Here is a 22,633-nt window from a genome sequence, read left to right as displayed (position 1 = left end):
ACCGAACGGGTCCTGCTGGGAAATTTGTAGTACTGGTAGGAGGCTACTACTCTAGTAGTCTAGTACACATGAGAAAGGGAGACGCTGCCCGGCTGCCGTGTGGAAAAAGCTTCTGGGATCCGGTGGGAAAGAGATGAGTCAGTGGCGTTGTCGTGGGAAGGGAGGGCGGGGATCGCCGCCCTCTGGCCCATGCGTGGTTGCCAGCAGGCACCTGGCAGGCAGCCTGGCGCCGCGCCCACGCGCGTCGCGGAGAACCCCTTTTCCGATTCTTTCGTGCGTCTGGATGCACGGCCGGGTACAGCATGCAGTACTCAGATGTGCCCAACCACCCAACCCTTGTGCAGTGTATACTACAAACTAGTTTTAGCATCGCTGTTGTCCATTGGCCATTGCTTTCCATTCTTGCGAGAAGATACGACGGGTGTATGTGACGCGTTCATACTTTCGAAACCTTGTTCGGTGTGATCCCGGGGAACGGAGGCAGCTACGAGCAGGGCCGCGTCAAAGGCGCCAGAAGTTCTTAGGCGGAGAACGGGAGAAGGAAAAGGGAAATGAAAAGCTACGGCCTTGGCGAGCCTTGATAGCACCGACCCGGGTCAACTACCACCACCACGCGCACGCGGAGCTGGAGCTCGTCCACACCAGTACACCACACCTGACACCTGCCACACACACGCAGCTTGCACGCGCGCACGTACTCCGTCCTCCGTAGGCAAAAAGCACCGCTGTTCTGATATGTGCTGCTGGCCCGCTCCCACCGAACGGTGGTCCCGAGCAGGCAGGCATCTCCGCATCTGCGTCTGTTCACGACTCTAGTGGCTGATGGGGCGATGGATAGCCCCGTGCCACCGCGCGTTCCTTCCCAGTTGCTTGCCGTCCAAGCCAACCATTACCTGGAATATGCAGGACAAGTTCCTTTTTTTCTTGGAGCTGAAAGAAAGGCGCCCGGATTTCGCTCGGTCAGAGAAAAACCGTCAGGGTGTTAGCACATTAGAAAAGACTAAACGGGTCAAGAATTCCAAGGATAAAGAGACTACTACCCGTGGTCACCAAGCAAATTAAAGAATTCTTTCAAAGGATACGGGGACGGACTCTCTCATCACAGGTTCTTTTCACGGGAAAGGATGTGCCGGCGTTGATTAATCGAGGTTAGTTGGTGTCTAATCCATCCAGCAACAGTGCTTGCTTCTGCTGCGACAAACCTGCGAATCGAAAGACACATATATATAAACTAGGCTTTCCATCGAGTCGATGTTGCTCGATCGATTCGATCGCCCGTCGGACTCTTTGGTTCCATTCCCCCCAGCTGGATTTGCTTGCAAGCGAAGCACACGCTGTCATATGGGGCAGCAGCAGCAGGTAGGAGAAATCTGGAGAGAGATCATCATAATAATTACTGAAGCAATTCAAAAGTACCAGTACGGCCTGCACATCCATCCATCGTAATGATGCCGTCCTTTCCGCACATGCCCTTTTTCGCTTGCACAATTTTCCTCCCGTCCCTGCAGATCCTTTCAGGTTAGTTCTACAAGGTTGCGACTTTTGGGCTCATGATGAGGAAGAACGAACATCACACGTGATCGTTCATTCGTTCTTGCAAAGTTACAGTACACACACATGCACATCGATCGCTAGGTCCATTTTCAGTGCTCTGATCGTCGATTTGTCTTGTGTACCTGCACAAATCAGGTCGAAACGACAGCGGATCCTTTGCCATTCCTTTCCTTGAACTGCGACTGCGAGGATGGTGTAAACACTAAACGTGCGTGCGCGTTATTACAGAAGCGCGTACGTACTCGCAGTAAATTCGCCGGCGTTTCTTGCCGAAAGTGGATCGGAGGTGCAAGCTGATAAGATCGCCGGGGAGACCGAAAGCACGCCATCTATACATGAGCTAGAGCCGCACCCGGCGTTACGCCCTATTCGGCTGGGTGGAAAAAACGGCAGGCTGATGCTGATGTTATTTGTTGCGAGAGAAAAATACTATTATTTTGCTATAAATGTAGGGCCGATAAGTTCAAGCGAACAGTACTGGTGCGATAAGAATGTGACCCGTACTGCATCATTGTGGCTGCTAGGCTACTAGATCACCATGCATGTATGGCCGTGTTTAGATTGAGGTTAGGAATCAGTATTTGGCATTGTAGCACTTTCGTTTGTATTTGACAATTATTGTCCAATCATGGCTTAACTAGGCTTAAAAGATTCGTCTCGTAATTTACAATCAAACTATGTAATTAATTATTATTTTTATTTATATTTAATACTCCATGCATATGTCAAAGATTTGATGTGAGAGAGAGAGAGTAAAATAACTTGCAATCTAAATAAGGCCTATGTGACGATCCCGAATCGTATCGAGACCCTCCATCCAACTTGCGCGTCACTAGGCTGGGGTACGTATGTCTAGCTTGGGACCGCATGGCCACGTACAGGGCGGCACACGAGAAAACGACCGTATCGCCGCCCCGCGCGCGGCACCGGGAAACGCGCCCCCTGGATAGCGCCCACCCGCCGGCAGATAGATGAGTGCGGTGCGTTGCGTGCGCAGGCTGAGAAGCGCCGGCAACAAGGCCCTACCCGCTGCGCTCCGACGCCAACACTTTCGTCGCGCGGTGGTGGCACCGAGCGTTTCCGGTGATCACAAGTCACGTCGCCGGCCAAATTGAACGCCAGTGCTTTTGCTGCTCAAACGCGACGTGCTCAAACGGCTTGGTTCGCCCTGTCCTCGGTCGCCTTCCGTGGACAGGAACTCTGCATTGGTTTGGAGGCATTGCAGGCCCATGCCCATTGCGCTTTGAACTCTGGAACCCACCCCATGTTACAGGCGACAACCGTTGGCCGTAGCCCGCATGCCACGTACCCGGCGCCGCCGTCCGGCGGCTCCTAAAAGGGCATCACTAGCGTTCAAGGGCCTCTTTGGAGGGTTTAACGTGCCTCGTACTGTAGCTACTTAAAAAAACATTAAGCTCACACAGCTTGGCTTCATCAACTTATCTTGTTTGGGTATTTGCTCTGTCCCAAAAGAACATCTATATTTAAAACACGTTTAAATTTTGGGACTTGCTAAATTTCATGTGCCTGAATTTTAATTTCCTTTCAGGCGATGCTTATTGCATATATTTTGTACTAAAATTGCATATTTCGTTCATTGCAATTTCTGTAGGTGCAATCTGCAATTTTCGTCACCGAGAATAAAAAAACTTGTCAGACAAAACCACAATCCCGACAAAATCTGGTTTACCTTGGCACAAAGACAATTAGCAATTTATAATTATTTCTATGGGTAGACAAGGACAAAAATTTAATATGTTATGACACAAAGACAAATAATAAATTACAAAAATAACAATTTACTTATACTAGTTGGTGGAATAAGAGTGTTGCCTGAAATCATCTTAAGGCACATGGAATATTGAAGAAGTGTTAATTTTTTTAAATTTAATTAACTTTTACAAATATCAACATTTATATCTTCAAATAGGTTTACTCTAAGAGACGGCGGTTGGCGCGCGAAGAAGAACAAGTAAAAGGTACTGTATGAATAATCGGAGGTCAAATATACGAGCTTATAAGGGACAGGATGATAAATAATTTGTGTTAGGAACGCTCTTAGGCTGACTTCAGGTTTATAGCCTAAGGGCGCGTTTAGTTCCGGAAATTTTTGGCTTCTGGCTACTGTAGCACTTTCGTTTGTATTTGGCAAAAATTGTCCAATTATGGACTATTTAGGCTTAAAAGATTCGTCTCGCCAATTACAGGCAAACTGTACAATTAGTTATTCTTTTTACCTACATTTAATGCTCCATGCATGTGCCGCAAGATTTGATATGACGGTGAATCTGGGCCTAATTTTGACAGCTTGGTACAGTAGAACCACGGCCGGCAGAAGGGGGCAGGGTACACGGCATCAGCCGAGATGACGTCGGGACGTGCAGCGAATTGTTGTGCGTGGCGCTACCCGATTGGCCGTCGTGGGTCGTGGCGACGTGGTGCGCCCTCGGGCTCCGGGTACGGAACGGCGCGTGGGGCAGCGCGCCCTCGCGTACGGAGTATGTGCGCGGCTCGGCCGGCTCCAAGGAAAAAGGGCAAGCAACGCGCGAACGTGTCGACGTCCCACGCGGTCACGTGAGCCGGCGCCAGCGGCGCGGCATGTGCGGAGGCGCCAGCGACGCGGCGGGCCATGTGATGACGGTCTCGGGGCCGGGGAACCGCGAGCGTGAGGTGGGCAACGCGCGCCAGCGGCCAGCCCGAGGCCGACGGGCGGAAGAGGGCTCGCCTGGCTTCTCGAAACCGAGGAGATCGTCGATCGATCACACCGTTCACACGGGGGGAACCAACCACGGCCGAACGCTGGGCTGGGCGGCTGTCGTCGTGCCGCTGCACGGCGCGCCACCGCACCGCGCGAGCGCGCATGTGCCTCCGGCTCGCCATCACCTCGCTCCATCTGTGATTTCTTTCCATGTGCGCCTGTTTCGCCGGATCGCGTTCGTGGATTAATTAATTTGTCGCCGAGAGCATCGCCGTGTTTTTCGCCCCCGCAAATCCGTTTATTTCCCCGCCGCATCATCTGGATTCGGCAGGGGCGAACGAAAGCGATTGTGCCGATACGTACTAGCAGCATTAGTATTTCTGATTAAGGAACCTGATGCGTGCTGGTTTACTAATGATTCATTGATTCTGAGGTAAGCGCGAACTAAACAGGATCCTCCTCCGTCCTCCACAATCTTGGAGGACAGCGACACCCTCGTCCTCCCATTCTTTGTTTAAGCAATACCTTAACTGCGGTTTAGCACGAGGCCCGATCCGCCGTGCTTTACTTTCGGTTGCGTCGGTGATGTCGGCCAGCTGGACGAACAACCGCTTTTTTCTTTCAGGCTTTACTTTCTTTACCCTGGCCTCGTGGTCGATCACTGCGTACCTACTCGTCCCAGCAGGGCGAAGTTGGTCGCTGTTCGTTCACCAACCTATCGTCTCCGTTCCGTCCCTGTCGCTTGTTGCCACGGTCTCATTCTCGCTCGCATGCGTTTGGCGTTCGCGTTTTGGCACTGTTGCTTGACGTGTCGACGACCAACCAATCCATGCTGAGGCTGAGGGGTTAAGCATCTTCCTATCCTACCAGCACTGACAAAACTAGTACTACTCCTAGAACTCAGGTGGGCGGCGTCGTGGGTAATGGATTCAGGGGAAACGGAACTTTTGTCGAACAAATTCTTTGGCGGTTAGATTCGCATTCCATTTCCACGCGATGCGAATCCGAGCGAGAATGCAGATCGGCATTGTGGCGAGACCGCGAGAGTCACGAGGGGTGACGAACACGACGGCTGCCCGCGCGCTGGCGAGCTTGCTTGGATCACGTTTTGGTTCGAGATGCTCTGGCCACTTGGGGCGGTGCACCTGGGAGGAATGTGCCTATCCATTCGATGCTTCCTTCCTCTGAAGATGCAACATGCTGCCTGCGTGCACAGGTGCTTCCAGCCAGGCCTGAGTGAGTGATCCTTCCTTTGTTCGTCATTCCTCGATGCATCGCATCATGCATCTTTTAAGCTTTGTCAAGCGGTGTAAACGAGATCAGAATCCATCAGGGAATGCAATCTAAAGTTCGATGCAAAGCTGCGTAAGATAGGCACTAGTAGGCAGGATGCACCGGGTCGGCGCTGATGGATCTTTCTTTTTCGAGAACACACACAAGAGTTGTGTTTTTTTTTCGTACGAAGAACAAAATGGAGTTTACGATGCGGGCGAAGCGACTTGCGCACCGATGGATGCATGCGCTATGTCGATGGCTGTGCGTTGCTTCAGTCACCTGTACTGTAACTGTAACGCAAACCAACGACGAACTTATCCAGCACAACAGTTCATACGCCGGCACATCAAGCTATATATGCTGCTCGTTAGCTCTGCAGTCCAGCCTCGTTATCAGGAAACAGGTTTTCGAATGCATGGCCCAACTCGGAGACATCTCATCTCAGGCTTATTCAGCACAACAGTTCATACGCCGGCACCAGGATCAACCACCATCATACGTGAAAACCACCCATAATTTTCAACAGACACATAACGAGCGCGCGTCATTTCGAAACAAGATTAAGACTACCGCCAAACACCTACTCCAGGTGAGACTTTGATAGCACGCAGCACGGCACCAGGATCATATATTCCCCGTCGTCGCAGAACGCACGGCACGGCCGCACAGGTCCGGCGGGCCGGGGGCCCCGAGGGTGACGCGGCGGACGATGCATTAGCATTACATGCAGCTCATGCGGACGCCCGGGGTATTCGTCAGATCAAAACGGTGCCGCGCGTCGGCGCTAGCAGAGCCCCTTCCAGAGTTCTAGGCTTCGCCATGCTGCCGTGCGATGCTGTGGATCTTCAAACTGGCGCCAAGGGGAGTATACGCTGTTCTCTTAAATCTTGTGATCCCCAAAACATTTTGTTTGGGCAGTTCGGATCAGGCAAATTTTCAATTCAGCAGTTAACCACAATTCAACTTCTAGTCTTCAAGTGAAGAAATTTAACTTCAACTCTGTTTCAAATGTTCCTTTTTGGATTACTGACTGAAATTCAGAGCTGACTTGAAGCAACGCTAAGAGGAGCTTTGCAACTTTTAAACGAGAACTTGAGGAGTGAGTATTTAGGCCTACTAGCTGATTCGCTTAGCTCTGATTGTTGCAAGCTGAAGGAACTTGTACAACAAACGGCACAGCTTTTAGATTGTCAATGTAGATACTGTAAGTGGAGTTTAGGGCATTTCATACCAGTGCAGACCTTGGTCACTTTCTACTTGGCTGCACACATGCAAGAGGTACTGCTGCAACCAGGACACGACGTTATTGGAGCACAAATATGAGAAAACATGGTGGATATGTACCTATGTCATAGATAATGAGTGGTTATCAAGGTGAGATGATTGAGCTTTGATTGATCTCGTTCTACTGTGATTTGGACTAACCAAGATGTTGAGTTAGTATGTGTTGTGCGACGTGTTTCTTGGCTCGTGGATGTGCAGGTGTTAAATACATTGGTAGACGGCATTGGAAAAGGTCAAGCGAGAGGCATGGGTTGATGAACCAGAGTTGTGAAAACCGAACACGGGGTCTTGGACCAAGGGGCCAAGAGGCCAGAGGACGGACCAAAGATGGCTAGCACTTGGCACATCGATGAGCAACAACACATGCGAGATGGTGACAAAGACGATGTTGTCCTCAGCCAAGGCCGGGATTGGAAAAAATTATGACGAGGCGTCGCAAGCACTAGGCGGACCGTCGGGATGAGGACATTGGAGGACACATGTCGACATTTGAGGGGTTGTGTACCTACTATGGTACACTAGAGAGTTTGGCAATTTCAACCTCAAAATCACGAGTGGGATGGTTTCCGGGTTTGGGCCTCAAAACCCAAGAGAGGATCTCAGGGATGTAGCATCACCGGAGAACTAGCATCGAGGTGAAACGACTTCATAAAGGTCCCATAGCCGTCTGATGCATGGAAAACCAACTAGAACCATTTTGTCTTTGGTGGCTAAATGGTTCATGTCGAACGATGTGCTTGGTTGCTGACAGAATTAGTTGTGACGCAAAAACTCTAGTTTCTCTTGTGTGTCTTGCGCATGTACTCCTTGCCAAAAGTTTGACGCATGATTTTAGTGCTGCAACCTATCACAGGTTGAGCAAGCTGCACTTTAGTTGTAGCCAGTTATGGCATCCAACCAACTTGATCCTAAATTTGGTATTCTTGAAATGTGTAATACCCTCTATAAATAAGAGGGGGGGGGGGGGGGGGGGGGGGGGGTCTTTCCACCACTTGTTCATTTCCTAGGGTTAGCTAAGTGCTCTAAAAATTAGAGGAGTTAAGCTCGAGTTATTTGATTTCCTCTTAGGTGAGCTAATTTGATATAAAAATGAATTTAGCGAGGTTTGATTTTCTATTAGGTTCGTTTCTCACCAAAGTGGGAGGATGTTGGAAGGTAGGATAATATGATGTATAGATTAATTTATTGTTGATTTGAAGTGAAGAAAATCTTGTTAAATTAATTTCTTGTGTCCCTCTCTTTGAATCTGTTGGTTTGTTTTTTTGTGCTTTTTTTTTATCTTTGCTTGGTGATTCTTAGAATTGCAATTGATCTGATTTCTTGGGTGATCTTGAGGTGATTTTTGGGGCCTTTGGACATGGGTACACGATGGGATAAACCCCAGCACCAAACTCCTCTTCTCCAAGATCTTATGTTGGTGAAAAATCTTTGAGTAGAGCATCTTCGATTGATTCTTGTGCTCAACCTTGGTGCTATGATCTTAAGGGAACATATTTAAGCTTTGCCCTTCAACTGATTTTCTACGAGCACATTGAATTATCTCTTTTGAGTTTTACAAGAAAACTCCAGTTTGATAGGAATTTGTGGTGAAGCTTTAATATTTTTTGAAAGATTCTTTGGGATTATCTTCACAACGAGTTAGTAAAGGTGTGGGACAAGTTTTGTAATAGTCATTTTTAACTTATTTGGTGTTGGGGGAGGCCTTAGGAGGGGGGGGGGGGGGGGGGGGGGGGGGTCGCCTGCTAGGGACGAAAGGCCTGCCAACGAAACAAGTGGCGAAAGCTAGCGGCAGTTTTCACTTGGCTCGTGCAGGAGGGCGCAAAAGCTTTCGACCAACGTTTCGCCCATGTGGGTCGAATCGGCCATTGAAGAAACGATTGGCGACTGCCATTGGTAGTTTTCACCCTTGACTCAAGGGAGAGGGCTCAAAAGCCCTAGACCAGCGGTTTCACCCGTTTGAGCCGAATGACGCATCGACGATACCTACGGCGAAAGGCATCTGCAGCTTTCGTCAGCGAGCGATCATTAGCAAAGTACGGCATCAGGAAGGACTTTTTAGTCCGCCAGTGGCTAACCGTTATAGAATGACATATCGTCTTGCAGGTCTTTCGTCGTTTTCGTCCCGTCGTCCTGCTAGGAAGGCCCAGCGGGCACCGGCCGTGGGGGCCCGTACGGAGAGGACCCGCCAGAGGAAGGCGTTTGCCGGTGAAGGTCGCAGACGGGGTGGACCGAAGACGCCTTCAAGGACGAGGCATATTCTCGGGGATCTGAGTAGTTAGGGGGGCATTTTGGTCCTTGTAAAAGATACGAACGTGTATAAATAGGGCTCAGTACATATATTTCCTTTCGTCCTTCCGTTGTGTTCCTTCCATTCGGAGTCGTCATGCTTCCGGTATCTAGAGCAGTAGGCTGGTGTTTGAAGGCTAAGGCCTAGAACAACATTTGGATCGATTTTGGAGTTTTTTTTTTGGAAAGAAGGTCAACCAAGCTTGAAAATATTTTTTGGTATTGTTGTTGTCTATGATGTTATGAATCTCTTGGTCAAATTTCATGATTTTCAGAATTCCTTTGATTGTGGTTTCATATTTTTCTCCATAGAACAACGGGCTGAATCATGAATTTCCTTATTTTGAGAAGATACTTCCTGGAAGTGATCCTTACTCTTCTTCGGAAGTGATCGTCTCTCATTCTTGAGAAGAGAAAAAAATTTAAGATCTCATTCACCTCTTTTCTGTCCGCCATGCGCCATTCGGTCCTTTCAAAATGGAAAGATGAATAGAGAGACTCCATCAGATGGCCAGCGCCTGAGGCAACTTCAGCACTAAAGGGCATTGTTCGTCGCAATGCTTCCAACAATAACCTCCAGGCACAACCAGTCAACCGAGCGAAACAATGGTAGCAGGACGCTACAAGAAGCGGAAGCTCGTCACAGTTAGCTGCAAAGGAAATTAAATAACACACAGCGGATGTTTTGATAGAACCGTAGAGTTAGCTAGCTGGGAAAAAAGACTGTCTGGATGTTTGCTTGTTAACTCATAGAGTTATGCTTGTGCAGGCTACAGCAGATCTATGTTGTTTGCATTGGTTTGAAGTAGATATCTGACAAATTTTGATCCATATCAGTTGTAAAGGAATCTCACCAGACAACGTTGCCTGCGAGCCTCAACCGTTTTTTGTATATCTGGACTGCCTGGACCAGGCAAGAAACGACCAGGGCTCCAGCCGCATCCAGAAACTCTACACTTCTACAGGCCAGGCAATCTGTGTCAAGGAACGTAACCAAACAGCTCTTGTATAACCTGAGATAAGAGTACAGGACAGTGACCCATGATTCGGCGATCATGGTACCAGTACGAGTCGCGCTTTCACTTGTATGCGACTCTCGCTGCAGTGCTAAAACCTTGGGGAGATCACCGGCCATATATTATCATGTATGTCAAACCCGCCCGTACTACATAGCAATAGGCAATACAGGTAACATGGCCATGTTACCGCCGTGACCACCAGGAATATCTATAGCACATTAGTGCCCTTTTATGTTGGGCCGCGTCTAGTTCGTCGAAGTTGGCGCCGTCTGATTCACTGTAGCGCACTGTAGCATTTCGTTTGTATTTGGTAATAATTGTTCAATCGTTGACTAATTAGGCTCAAAACGTTCGTCTCGCAAAGTACAATCAAACTGTGCAATTAGTTTTTGATTTCGTCAACATTCAGTACTCCATGCATGTGCCGCAAGTTTGATGTGACAGGAAATCTTCTTTTTACATAGTGCCAAAGTTTGGATTTTGAGGTAACTAAACAAGGGCTTGAATTGATGCATAGATTTGCGTGCTAGAGGATGTATTCTTTAAATGTTCATTCTGACACCATTTGCATAGTTGCTGTTCAACTGGGCCTTGTTTAGTTCCCTTCAAAGTTCCAAGTTTTTTCATTCTCTCTCTATCACATCAATTTTTGGACGCTTGCATGGAGCATTAAATGTAGGTAAAAAAAATAACTAATTGCACAGTTTAGTTGGAAATCACGAGATGAATCTTTTGAGCTTAATTGGTCCACGATTGGACAATATTTACCAAATAAGACGAAAGTGCTACTATTCATCAGGTTGAAATTTTCTTCAATCTAAACAAGGCCCTGGTATGCATGTTACTGTTACGAGATGCTTACTGAAGCCCACGCACTCATTTGTTAATTTGAAAGCTGAAATCAGTTCAATGAATGGATGGTCACAACTGGCACAAGCTGCCGACAAATGATAAGCTGCTCAGCCCTCACCGAAATGTGACTTGTTAACCGATTCAGAGGCAACTGAACTAGTATTCAAGTCAGTGTCCAGTCAAAACAGGAACGCTGGGCCAGGTAATGCAGCTATCTAACATTTGCCATGTTCGCTATGGCTGAAAGTACTGTTGGTTGATTTGTTGTGAGAGAAAAATATTGTTCGTTGGCTGAAAAAGTACGGCTTATAAGCCAAGCGAACAGGGTAATTGCCATCAATAATTAACTTGAAGCAAAAGGAACAGTAGCCTGCCGATCCCTCTCACCTGTTCAGCTTTGCAAGGCCCTTCGATGAAGAGCAAACATGAATGACCGGATCACCATATTTCCACTGCTGACAAGCAGAAGAAATTGCTTCACCATGGCTATTCAACTATTTCGCAAAAAGAAAAGAATACTTATCCTATGCTATATCAATGAATATAAAAAACATCACTCACCCACCAGTGATAGCCTGATGGTTTTACCACTGTTCTGATGATTTTTGTGCCATCACCACTTTCACAGTTTCTGGCCATGATTTTTATGACATCTAGCTCATTCCAGACCATACAAGAAGATGAACAATATGTTAGTAATTAGTTTACACATGCAGATTTGAGCTCATAGTGGGGCAACATTGAATCAAACATCAGAGATCTACAATGGTATGGCAAATCATAGACTTCAGCGGGAACATATCAGGCCTCCGGTAACATATATATAGAACTGGCTCATACTCCAAACTCTACCTCCGTCACAAAAGGATGCACTTATATGTTTATATTGAGCCAAACTTATGTTTGACCAAATTTATAGAAAATATTATTAATATTTATGACTCCAAATAGATACCCGGTAAAAAATATATTGCATGATTAGTTTAATGATACATATTTGGTATCACACATGTGTTATGTTTTAAAAGATTTGGTCAAACTTGAAACCTATTGACTCCTCGAAACACGAGAATTGCTTTCTTTTTTTTTATCGAGGAAGTAGCTAACATGCCCTTTAATAAACTTTCGTTTCGCGCTTATCAGAAGTATCATATAGCACACTTGCTGCATCCACATATTTTACATAGGTCATCACATGGATTTCAGAACTAGAAGATGCATCTTGCATCCAACAAAAGATCTTCGAGCACCACTTGCATGGTCGGCGTCAGTGTCAGCCATATGCAGACTACCATCGGCCTATTCGTTTGGGCTGGTTTGGCTTATAAGCCATGGCTAAAAGTACTGTTGGCTGGTTTGGTGTGAAAGAAAAATACTGTTCGTTGGCTGATAAACCATGGCTTATAAGCCAAATACGACCGAACGAATAGGCTGCATGTGCTTTATGAGCCTATGCACTAAATGTTACCCAAAAAAAGTTAAATGAATAGTCACAACCACAACTTCCCAGAGTAAATAAACTGAAGACATGTTGCCGACTTATGACAAGTTCAAGTGTTCCAACCCTCATCCAAATGTGAATTTGCTGATTATTTAGATTACTTCCCAGCCCTAACAGGAAAATTGGGTGATCTACTGCAATGATTGAACGTTAACTTGGAAGCAAAAGGAACAGAAATCTGTCCATTCCTTAAATTACTTCAGCTTTATAAGGCCCTTTCACTGACCGCAAAGATCAATCACCATATCTCCACTGCTGACAAGCAGGAAAAAAAAACCCCTGCTTCAGCACAGTTATTTGGATATTCATCGTCCCACAGAACATGTTAGGTATCCTCACTAAACATTAAGAACAGTACCTACTATTCCATAAAATAAGCCAATATTTCACTGTTGTGATCAACCCTGAGAAATTTTATCAGACGAACAGCCCATTCCTCAGACCCAACAAGAGCAACTAGACCCGGTCAGGTCAGAGTAACCAATGGATGACAGCAATCTCAAAAACTAAAAAAAGATTAGAGTACTGTTTAAGTAGCTAAGAATAGAATGCGAGCCAGTGCTGTTTTTTTAATCAACTGCTATCCAACAAACCTTATGCCAATTCGGAAGAAGTTTCCATCAAAAGTCTCATAAGTTGGGCTTGTTGTAGAATCTTGAAAAAGGGACAAGATCATAAAAATGCAGGAAAAAAAACTTTAGTCCCTTTCTCACTTAATTTCAGACCATGTCAACTCATGCAGCAACCTCTGCCTTGAATAGTGCCTATTCATAAGGGGCTTCGCTTCCACCAAGAGTCTCATAATCAAGGGGACATGTACACTCTTGGAAAAGGCAGTAGATTCTCCGAAGAGTAGAGGGAAAAACAAACAAACAAACTCCAGTCCGTTTCTTACTTTATTTCAGATATATATTAAGTCATGTAGAAACCCCCACCTTGAATAGTTCATTTTCATCATATTAGGTTGTAAATACTAAACAGGGTAAAGTTAAATTTGCCCTCAGGGGCATGTGCTCCCATCCCAACCACCGTTGGATGTGCATAGGAATGGGTGCACTACAGGAGAGAAACAATAGTATATTCCATCACTGTAGCAAGCTGCTCAAAATCCACTACTAAACAGCTATTCCACCATGACTGGCAAATGAGGAATGCCTCTAGAACCCAGATGTCAAATGGCAGCTAAGATGGGACCAATTCCATTCCTATAATTTAAGTTGTACCACACATCCATCACTGTAGCAAGCTGCTCAAAATCCGTTGCAAGTTCCAAATGCTGTCAATAACCATAGTACAAAAAAACAAAACAAAGAACTTACATGCCACATAAAGCTACCTCCAGATATATTTAGCATCTTAATCCTGACTCTCCTCAACAGAGTGCTTCAATCAGTTCAGGAATGAACGTAAAGTATGGTTATGAATTTCCTCCTGAAAATCATAGATCTAGTTGAATCATGAATCCTACAATTTTTTTTATAAAAAAGGAATTGCAGGGATCACGAGACTATATCATACTTAGCTGTTTGACCAGACAACACTAGTTCCATTGTTAACCTTGGTTTGCTTGATTTTTTAGCTGGCTGTTTAACCAGACAACACTAGTTCCACTGTTAACCTTGGTTTGCTTGATTTTTTAGCTGAAATTTGGCACACGCAAAGCATGAACACTAGTTACAAACGTGCTAACTTAACAATATAACCCCTGAATAAAGATATATCATATATGGAAAGAGAAGACTAAATCTGGGTTCTCCTAACCTTGAACTGGTGGTATACCATCTGATGTCAGTGCTTGACAATAACCTTGTTGAAAGGCTGCACATCGCAAACATTGCTGAATGCTGATGAACCTATATGTCGAAGGTCATGAACAAATGGTTGGTTACTTATAGTTCATTAATATTGCTGGTAAATTCACCAGCAACAATAAACATGTAGTAGCAAAGGAAATGGTGCAATGCAATCAGACTAAGGAAATGAAGTCATCCTCTTCCATGTACTGTGTATATGCTTGCCAAGATAAAAACTTCTACTTTAACAAACACAGAAATGCAGAATGAAATAACCCTGAACCGCGGAAATACAAAAGTTATGCAGATTGCCATTCCTTGAAGTCTCCCAGTTTGTAGGTTAAGAACATGCAAGTTAATTGGTGAAATTTGCTCTATTGTTAATTCCCCAAGATTCTGAATCAAACATTTACATATCTTTTATTATACCATCACATTTCAAAACAGCAAATTATGTGACAATTGGAAAAATGCCATTATAAATACACAGTTTAGAAACATGCCATAGGCCCACAACTTACATGTGGGTCTCAGTCCCACTTGAGATTTTGAGAGTGAAATATCCAATGTACTCCATTCCAAATTACAAGACGTTTTGTCTTTTCTAGATTCATGGCTTTAACTATGTATCTAGACATAGTGTATATCTAAGTGCATAGCAGAAGTTATGTACCCAGAAAATCCAAAACGTCTTATAATTTGGAATGGAGGGAATATTTTAAACTGCAAACATTGAAATAACATTTATCCAAAATCGAAATTGCTAGAAAATCTCACCTGAAACATTGATCAGAGAGCAACACAATGAACTAAATACAGACACTAGAAAAGTGTAAATGTTACTGAAGCATATGTCACTCTTGTTTGCTTTAATGAGCATGGATTCGTTCCATAAAAAAATGAGTATGAACAACACCGTTGACTGTCAAAGAACTTGCATGAACCTTGTAAATACAGTATCCCTCTGTTCCAAACTGTAAGTTGTTTTAGTTTGGTAGTATAATAAGTTAAACTTCCATAACTTTGACCATATTTATTGAAAAATGCACCAACTTCTATAACCTCAAGTTAGTTTTGTTTAATCCACCATGAAATACATTTTGATAGTGCTTTCATTTGGTATTGCAGTTGTTAACATATTTTTCTATAAACATGGTCAAAGTTAGAAAAGTTTAGATAATATTAAAACAACCTACAATTTGGAACTGAGGGAGCAGTACTATATGTGACATGGAGACATCCTGGAGCTTGGATAAAGGAACATGAAATCTTAATAATGTATTCAAAACACTAACTTTGCATTTCCCAGGATATCATGTTTCATGTAATCCCAACATGGGAAGCATTAATTGTCATGGCACAAACCAAGCAGTCAACAACAATAGGCACAGAAGGAAGCAATATCTATTTATGGATGAATCATTAAGCTACAAATGTCTGCAGATGCATAACAGAAAATACCATATCATTTACCTCATATATAATTTTTAAATTCAGAGGGTAGAGACAAATAAAAACAGAAGTTTCTAAATCATTGTACCCAAGATACAAACCAGAACAGGCCCGCAAATGTATAATTAAGCAAAGACACTTCTTAAAATGCAACAAAGTGAGAACGAGCCTAATGCAGCCTTGTGAAGGAATGAGGAAACTAACATATAATTGTGACTAACCTGTTGCTAAACTCATGCAGGTCCACACACACAGAGTAACTCCACAAAATATTAAGGCACGCCCCAACAGAACCATAGCTTTAATGTATTTAAGCAAGCAGATAACCAATACAGGGACTATATACAAGTTCAAACAAAAGTTGCTTTGATAATGCAGCCTGTATATATCAGGGCAGACAGGTTACTTTGACTGAAGCTCCAACTGAAGACACTTAATCAAACTGGTGTGAGCTAAATACATCTAGTATACAGAATTTACAGGATCTTCCAGGTATCAGGCTATCACAACTCACACGATTCGACCATGCCTAAAACTGCTATCCCCACCATCAACACTGGAATCCAAACCTGGTGAATCATACCATTTTGGTCCAGTGTAAAATCCCTCTACATGAATACCTACCAAACTTGGGTCAGTTACCATGGTGTCATCATGCATCAATGGCTTGATGACCTTGGAATCCTCCACACCATCATCATCCCCACAGTTAAGAATACTCTTCGCATCAAAGTCACCCACATCATCCTTAAGCATCCACTTGTCACACTTTGGGCTATCACCCATGAGCATCTTCCTATCCTCGCACTCTGCTGCCATCCTATCCCACGAGACAATAGGTCCAAGGCTTGAGCCAAAGTCAGTATCATCATCATCAAGCATCTCATCATCCTTGCAGAATGCTTGATCATGCTGGTCTAATTGGTGAGATACATCCCCTGACCCCCATCCCCTGACTTCTTCATTGCCTACCATCAATGTCTCCTGTTGGTAGACATTGCCCTCCAAATTAAACTTCCTAATCCTGTGCAAAACCTCAGACAACTCGGTGGACAGTGACCCCAACAATTCTGGGTGCATCTTAGCCACCTTCCCTTCTAGCAAGAGAACTTCTGATCTCAGCTCCCGTACTTGCTGCAAGACCGCCTGGTGCGAGTCATCAATATCAACATCTTCATCCCCCTTTGTTGAAAAGGTAGGATCACCTTCCTCACTGACACCATAAATGTCTGGATCAAACTCAAGAGCTCCCTTATGACCAACCAACCTGTGAACAATTCGTGCATTGCCATCAAGTGGCCCTGGCTCATGCCCTGAATGCACAGCGTAAAGTTTGAACACTGCAGTGCCCTCCTCCAAGTACACAAAAGTCTTGTCTTTTTCATTATAATTAGCTATTGGCACAATTGCCCGAATACGGAACCCACAACCACACCTCTTTGACTGGTATGGCTCTCGCTTTAGAACCCGCGCCTTCTTACCCTCGGAATTACTGGCTGAGGATGTAGCACTCCCACTATTTGAGGTCGGCACTCCAGCACGGTGGCACGCATAATCTTTCACCTCAGCCATGAAGGGCTTATACCTTATATACTTTTGCCTTATACAAAGGACAACCTTGTGCTTGGCAGCCAATTGCTGCAACCTACGAGGCACATCTCGAGCCGGCACATCCAATGTCTCAGTATATTCAAACCTGCGCCGCCGCTTCCCACGTCCAGGCGATGAGATAGCGGAATCAGGTTGGCCAGCAGGCGCAGCTTTACAAACGGAGCATGCAGCAACACATACACGGATAAATGATTCTGGTATACCGTAGAATTTGGCCCCCACAGTCCACGACTGCTTGATGCGGTCGACGGTGTCCTTGAACGCGAGGTGCCGGAGCAGGTCGGGGTCGGCGTGCGCCTCCGAGACTATGTCCCTCCACATGCCGACGTGGGAGACGCGCTGCGCAGCGTTGGACTTGAAGTGAAGGTGCCGGCCGTCGGGCGACGCGGCGAGCTTGTCCTGGATGCGCTTCCACGCGGTGAGGTAGGCAGTGTCCTCGTTCCGGTCCTTCCAGACCGCCCGCCAGGAGGCGAGCACGGAGAGCGACGTGGCGCCGCGGACCTCGTCGGAAGAGGCGGAGCGGCCAGCGCGGATGCAGCGCAGCATGAGCCCGTAGGAGGCGGCGCTGAAGGTGTAGAACTGCGACGAGACGTGCGGGGCCGGGTCGATGGACGGCAGCAGCGCGAAGGGGGCGGAGGCGCCCACCAGGCTAGGGCTCTGGCCGGGGATTTGAATCAGCGCCTCGTCGTCGGCGTCGGCGTGGAGGAGGTAGCTGCAGGGGCTAGGATTCGGGGAGCTAGGGTTTGGGTCCGGCGGGTGGGGTGATTTGGGAAAGGAGGGGGAGGGGGAGGGGAGGAGGGGATTCATGGCGGAGATGGTGGGAGACGGCGACGAGGTGGTCTTCGGCATCTTCGGAAAACAAAATTTCTCCTCGCGATTTTGGGGGATTTTTCCTCTCCAGTTTCACTGTGCCCGTGTGTGCAGCTATATACCGTCTTCCTCGAACTTTTATCTATAGCCTCTGCGCACTGCTGCGACGCTTGATCTGTGCCACTGTGGACTGGGGACGGAGGGCGGCCTGCAAGACGGGGCCGCCTAGTGATGTGATTCATGGGCCGGATGTCAGTTGGTTTTGGGGCTTACGAGAGGGTCTGGGTGCCGGGCGATACCTCTATCTCCTGTCTGCAGCACCTGCGCTGCTTGGCTTGGCCTTTCCTCCTCGCCTGGCGAAAGGGAATGGATGACGACAGCCGACAGGGGACGCACAGGACGAGTCTACCGACTACGGTAACGGCGTGACCCGACGAGCTTGGGCCGGGACACGGCACTTAAATATGGCAATGGGTAATCGAATCCGACTAACCGGTGGTCTTTACATGATAAAGACGCGGGCACCGGAAGAATTCTTCATCTAGGGGTTTTACATGATAAAGACGCGGGCACCGGAAGAATTCTTCATCTAGGGGTATATTCATGGGTAAAAATCTCTGTCCATCTATCGGGTTCATAAACCCGGGATCTCTAATGGGTCCGCTTTTCAGCAAAAACTCGGCGCAGCAGACGACATTACAAACGACGCACAACTCTTAGGCCGGCCCAGATATCTAACGACAGGTCGAAAGAGCGATCCAGACTCCGATCGAAAGGCCTGGCAAGAGAAGGGCGACGCTCGCATCCGACTCCGATCCGCTTCTCCGACCGGAAGGCCTAGTCAGGGAAGGGCGACGCTTACTTCCGACTCCGACCCGCTTCTCCGACCGGGAATACACCGAACCTCTGCCTGCGGCTCTTCTCCGACCGGCGTGATCGGAGCCTATTGGAAACGACCGGCCAGGGACGTCCGCTCGGTGAGGACCCAAGAAATCAGGCGGAGCAGATAAGGTAAGACGTTAAGTCAACCGCAATACCGAGGATCGTACCCTGCACACCTACAGGATAGTACTGTCAGGTCATATCAGAAGGGTACTTTATAACCTTCTAGATATATCAGAACATGAACAGTGTTGTTGATGTCGATATTTATCCTACAGTATGGTAGGCACCGACATTTACCATACCAGAAGAACACGATGGAGTCTGCCAAAGACACCTAGGCGTCAACAGTATTATGGGCGCCGATAAACCATCTTGTACCCGACGGCGTGGGCAACAAGACTAGGTAGCACACACACTCTCTCTCACTTGTAAGGCCATCCCCTTAACCTATAAAGGGGATGCGCTCCATCCTAGAAAGGGGACAGACAACAAAAATAAATGGACAACAGACGAATCATTCTGACTCACTCTCTGCTAGCTTTAGTTATTCTAAAGCTACACATAACATACGTTTTAATACTTAGCGCGCGTAGGAGCTTCCGTCACTCTTGACTCTTCAGTCCAGAGTTCGACCGGACCTCTGACACCCCCATCTTATTCCTCCTCGTTTGTAACCCCACAACAAACTTCAAGCACCTAGGCTTAGAAATATAGTCATCGACTAACTCAAACTGGACGTAGGGCACATTGCATGAACTAGTATAAACCCTGTGTCATTGAGTGCTAGGCCATATCCGATCACAACGTACGGTAAAACGATAAATATTTACTTGTTGGTCAATTTTTACACCGACAGTTGGCGTCGTTCATGGGGAGGACGCCGTACATTCATGCTTTTGGTCATCGGATGGCCCATCTTTCCGCCATCTCCGTCATGGCAGGCTCAAGCGATACGACTAGCTTCGGCTTATTGGAGTTTCCCACACTCCCATCTATTGGGATGTGGGTTCCTCCCATCTTCAAGCCGTCCCAGACCTTCATCTTCGGAAACCTGGACTTCATCGCTGACCGGCTCGGCGTGCTTCACCTCCGCAAGGAGGCACTTGTCCCTCCGACGGGCTTCGGGCCACCCGGCAACCCCAACGACAAGGCGTCTGCGCTTCGCTCCGAGCCCACGCTGGGCTCAAAATCCATTGTGAGTAACGTACATATTATTCTTTACTCCCTATTTAATATCTTCCGCCGACTCTCCGGAGGGACCCCATTGTCCTCACCGCGACCGCCATGCGATCGGTTCCCCTATGGCCTCACGTCCCCCACAGACGTGGACGTATGGGGGCTCCGAAGGATGCTGACGCTGCCTCCTCTCACATCCAAATTTGTGGGGATGGTGGGCTATGCTCCTACCTCTTTCCACGACCTTGAGGATAATGATGTTGAAAGCAATGGCACTAGCATCGGCGACGTCGTGGCATCTAGCCACCCTCTGTCCTGGGACCGGTTCCCCTAGCAGATTATCCACCAGAACCTTCGGGCGCTGGTGGAAACCACTGTTGTTCAACAGGCAGAGAGCTCCACGTCACGACACCGACTCGTGGCCTCTTTCCCTACCGGAGGCATGGGGGCACATTAGTCGAATTGTTCCATCCACTCACCACTACAGTCACCGGGCGTGGAATAGGAGGCCGAAACTGCACCACAACCTTACCCGGTGCTCGCTCCACACCGACCGCCTGTGCATGAACGCCTCGGGCTAAACCGAGATGCTCGCAGCGTCATCAACAATCGGCGTCAAGCCCGGGGTGATGATGATGTCCATCATGGGGCAGTGAGAGCAGGCGGCACGAGCCCCAGCTGGACCATCGAGGGGAGCGAGAAAACATGCCCCAGGCATGGTTGCCGACCGGACGACCGAAGTCCCAGCCTAGACGGCCTAGGACCACGGGCCTTTGGTCGTCGCATCCAGAAGGCACCATCTCCACAACGCTTCCGACTGCCTACCAACGTCACCAAATATACCGGGGAGACGAATCCTGTTATATGGCGTGAAGACTTCTGGCTTGCCTGTCTAGCTAGAGGAGTGGATAATGACCATGAAAAGATCAAGATGCCCAAGAGGGGGTGAATTGGGCTAATTCTAAAATTCTTTGCAATAATTAAACCCTACGGTTAGCCCACTTCACCCCTTGTACCTAGAAAGTATTTCTATTGTTCTAACGCACAAAAGTTTACCAACCTATGTTCTAATCCTACTCTAGCATGATAATTCTATGAATATAAGGACAAGAATTGAATTGCTCAAAGTAAATGCTTAAAGTAAAGAGAGAAGGAGAAACGCGGTGATGTTTTGCCGAGATAACGGAGAGTCACCACTCCCCACTAGTCCTCGTTGGAGCACCCACGCAAGAGTGTAGCTCCCCCTTGATCCGCGCAAGGATCAAGTGCTCTCTACGGGTTGATTCTTCGATGTTCTGTCGCGGTGAATCACCCACAACCGCTCACAACTTGAGTTGGGTCATCCACAAGCTTCATCGGATGATCACCAAGCTCCCAATCACCACCAAGTCATTTAGGTGATGGCGATCACCAAGAGTAACAAGCATGAACTCTCACTTGACTACGACAAGCCTAATAAGAAGGGTGGATGCACACTTTGCTACTCTTGCTTTCACTAATGAGGCCTCTCTCTTGGATTCTCAAATCTTAATTATCTTACTAGGACCTTGCTCTTTTTGGTACTCTCAAGGGTGTTTCTTAGCTGTTGAAATGAGCAAAAGTGATTCCTTAAGTGAATAGAGGAAGTATTTGTAACCCCTTATTCAAAACGAACCGTTATGTGTCTCTACGGGGTGACCAGACACTCCGGTCAAGGTGACCGGATGCTCTGGTCAGTTCACCCACCTCTATGCAGTTTAAGTTATGACCGAACACTGGCCAGCGTTCGGTCACAAAAACTGCCCTCTAGAACCTTACTGATGTTGATCGAACTCTGGCACCCAACGTCTGATCACTTTGCTGCTCAGCGTCCAGTTAGTAGCCAAAACCTGACCAGTGTCCGGTCATCACTGACCGGACGCGTCTGATTAGGATTCTCCCTCTCTAGAACCTTACTGGAGTTGACTAGACTCTGGCACCCAGCGTCCGGTCACTTTGCTGCTCAGTGTCCGGTCGCATCTAGACGACTTCACCTTGATCAAATGAACTGACCGGACTCTGCGCCAGTGTCCGATCACACTGGAACCAGCGTTCGATCAATATTTGACCCTCCATTCACTTCCAACTCACAATCATATGTTAATGAAGTTTGCTCTAATTGATCTAAGGGCTTTTTAGGAGCTACCTAGTGCTTGATTTAACAAGTGTGCACCATACCTAACCCACTAGACTCACCTAGGTCAAGCTACCCATCCATACCCCCCTTAATAGTACGGCCAAAGGAAAAATAAAGTCCTAAACTACTCTAAGTATCTCTTCAACACCAAATGACACTTAGAACTAGTTCATCCTTAACCTTGTCGTCCATCATTTGAAAACCAAAATGATTTCTATCGTAGGGGCATGACAACCATGATTGCCCAATCAATTGCCATTACCATGACCTAACTTAATTGCA

General features: G+C 46.9%; 1 protein-coding gene and 1 long non-coding RNA gene across 3 annotated transcripts; both read right to left on the bottom strand.

The window, feature by feature from the left end:
- Positions 1-11,152: 11,152 nt before the first annotated feature.
- LOC136540275 (uncharacterized) lies at positions 11,153-14,795 on the bottom strand. 2 transcript variants are annotated; one of them, XR_010779916.1, is made up of 5 exons: positions 14,231-14,795; positions 13,988-14,109; positions 13,789-13,900; positions 11,530-11,621; positions 11,153-11,420 (listed from the first exon to the last, which is right to left on the bottom strand). It is a non-coding gene; the product is annotated as an uncharacterized lncRNA (long non-coding RNA). The 2 variants fall into 2 exon arrangements; XR_010779915.1 differs by lacking the exons at positions 11,153-11,420; positions 11,530-11,621 and having other exon boundaries at positions 12,808-13,900.
- A 1,180-nt stretch (positions 14,796-15,975) lies between these two features.
- LOC136540274 (uncharacterized) lies at positions 15,976-18,249 on the bottom strand. Its single transcript, XM_066532272.1, has one exon. It carries the CDS (start codon positions 18,172-18,174, stop codon positions 16,225-16,227), a length of 1,950 nt encoding a protein of 649 aa, XP_066388369.1. The 5' UTR covers positions 18,175-18,249; the 3' UTR covers positions 15,976-16,224.
- Positions 18,250-22,633: the final 4,384 nt, after the last annotated feature.

Source organism: Miscanthus floridulus, chromosome 2 (genome assembly GCF_019320115.1).
Source record: "Miscanthus floridulus cultivar M001 chromosome 2, ASM1932011v1, whole genome shotgun sequence".
NCBI classification, from domain to species: Eukaryota; Viridiplantae; Streptophyta; class Magnoliopsida; order Poales; family Poaceae; genus Miscanthus; species Miscanthus floridulus.
This window is presented reverse-complemented; position numbering and strand designations above follow the sequence as displayed.

What these genes read in the sequence shown, in the direction of transcription:
- LOC136540274 (XM_066532272.1), bottom strand. Translation starts at nt 18,174, where the DNA reads ATGCCGAAGACCACCTCGTCGCCGTCTCCCACCATCTCCGCCATGAAT.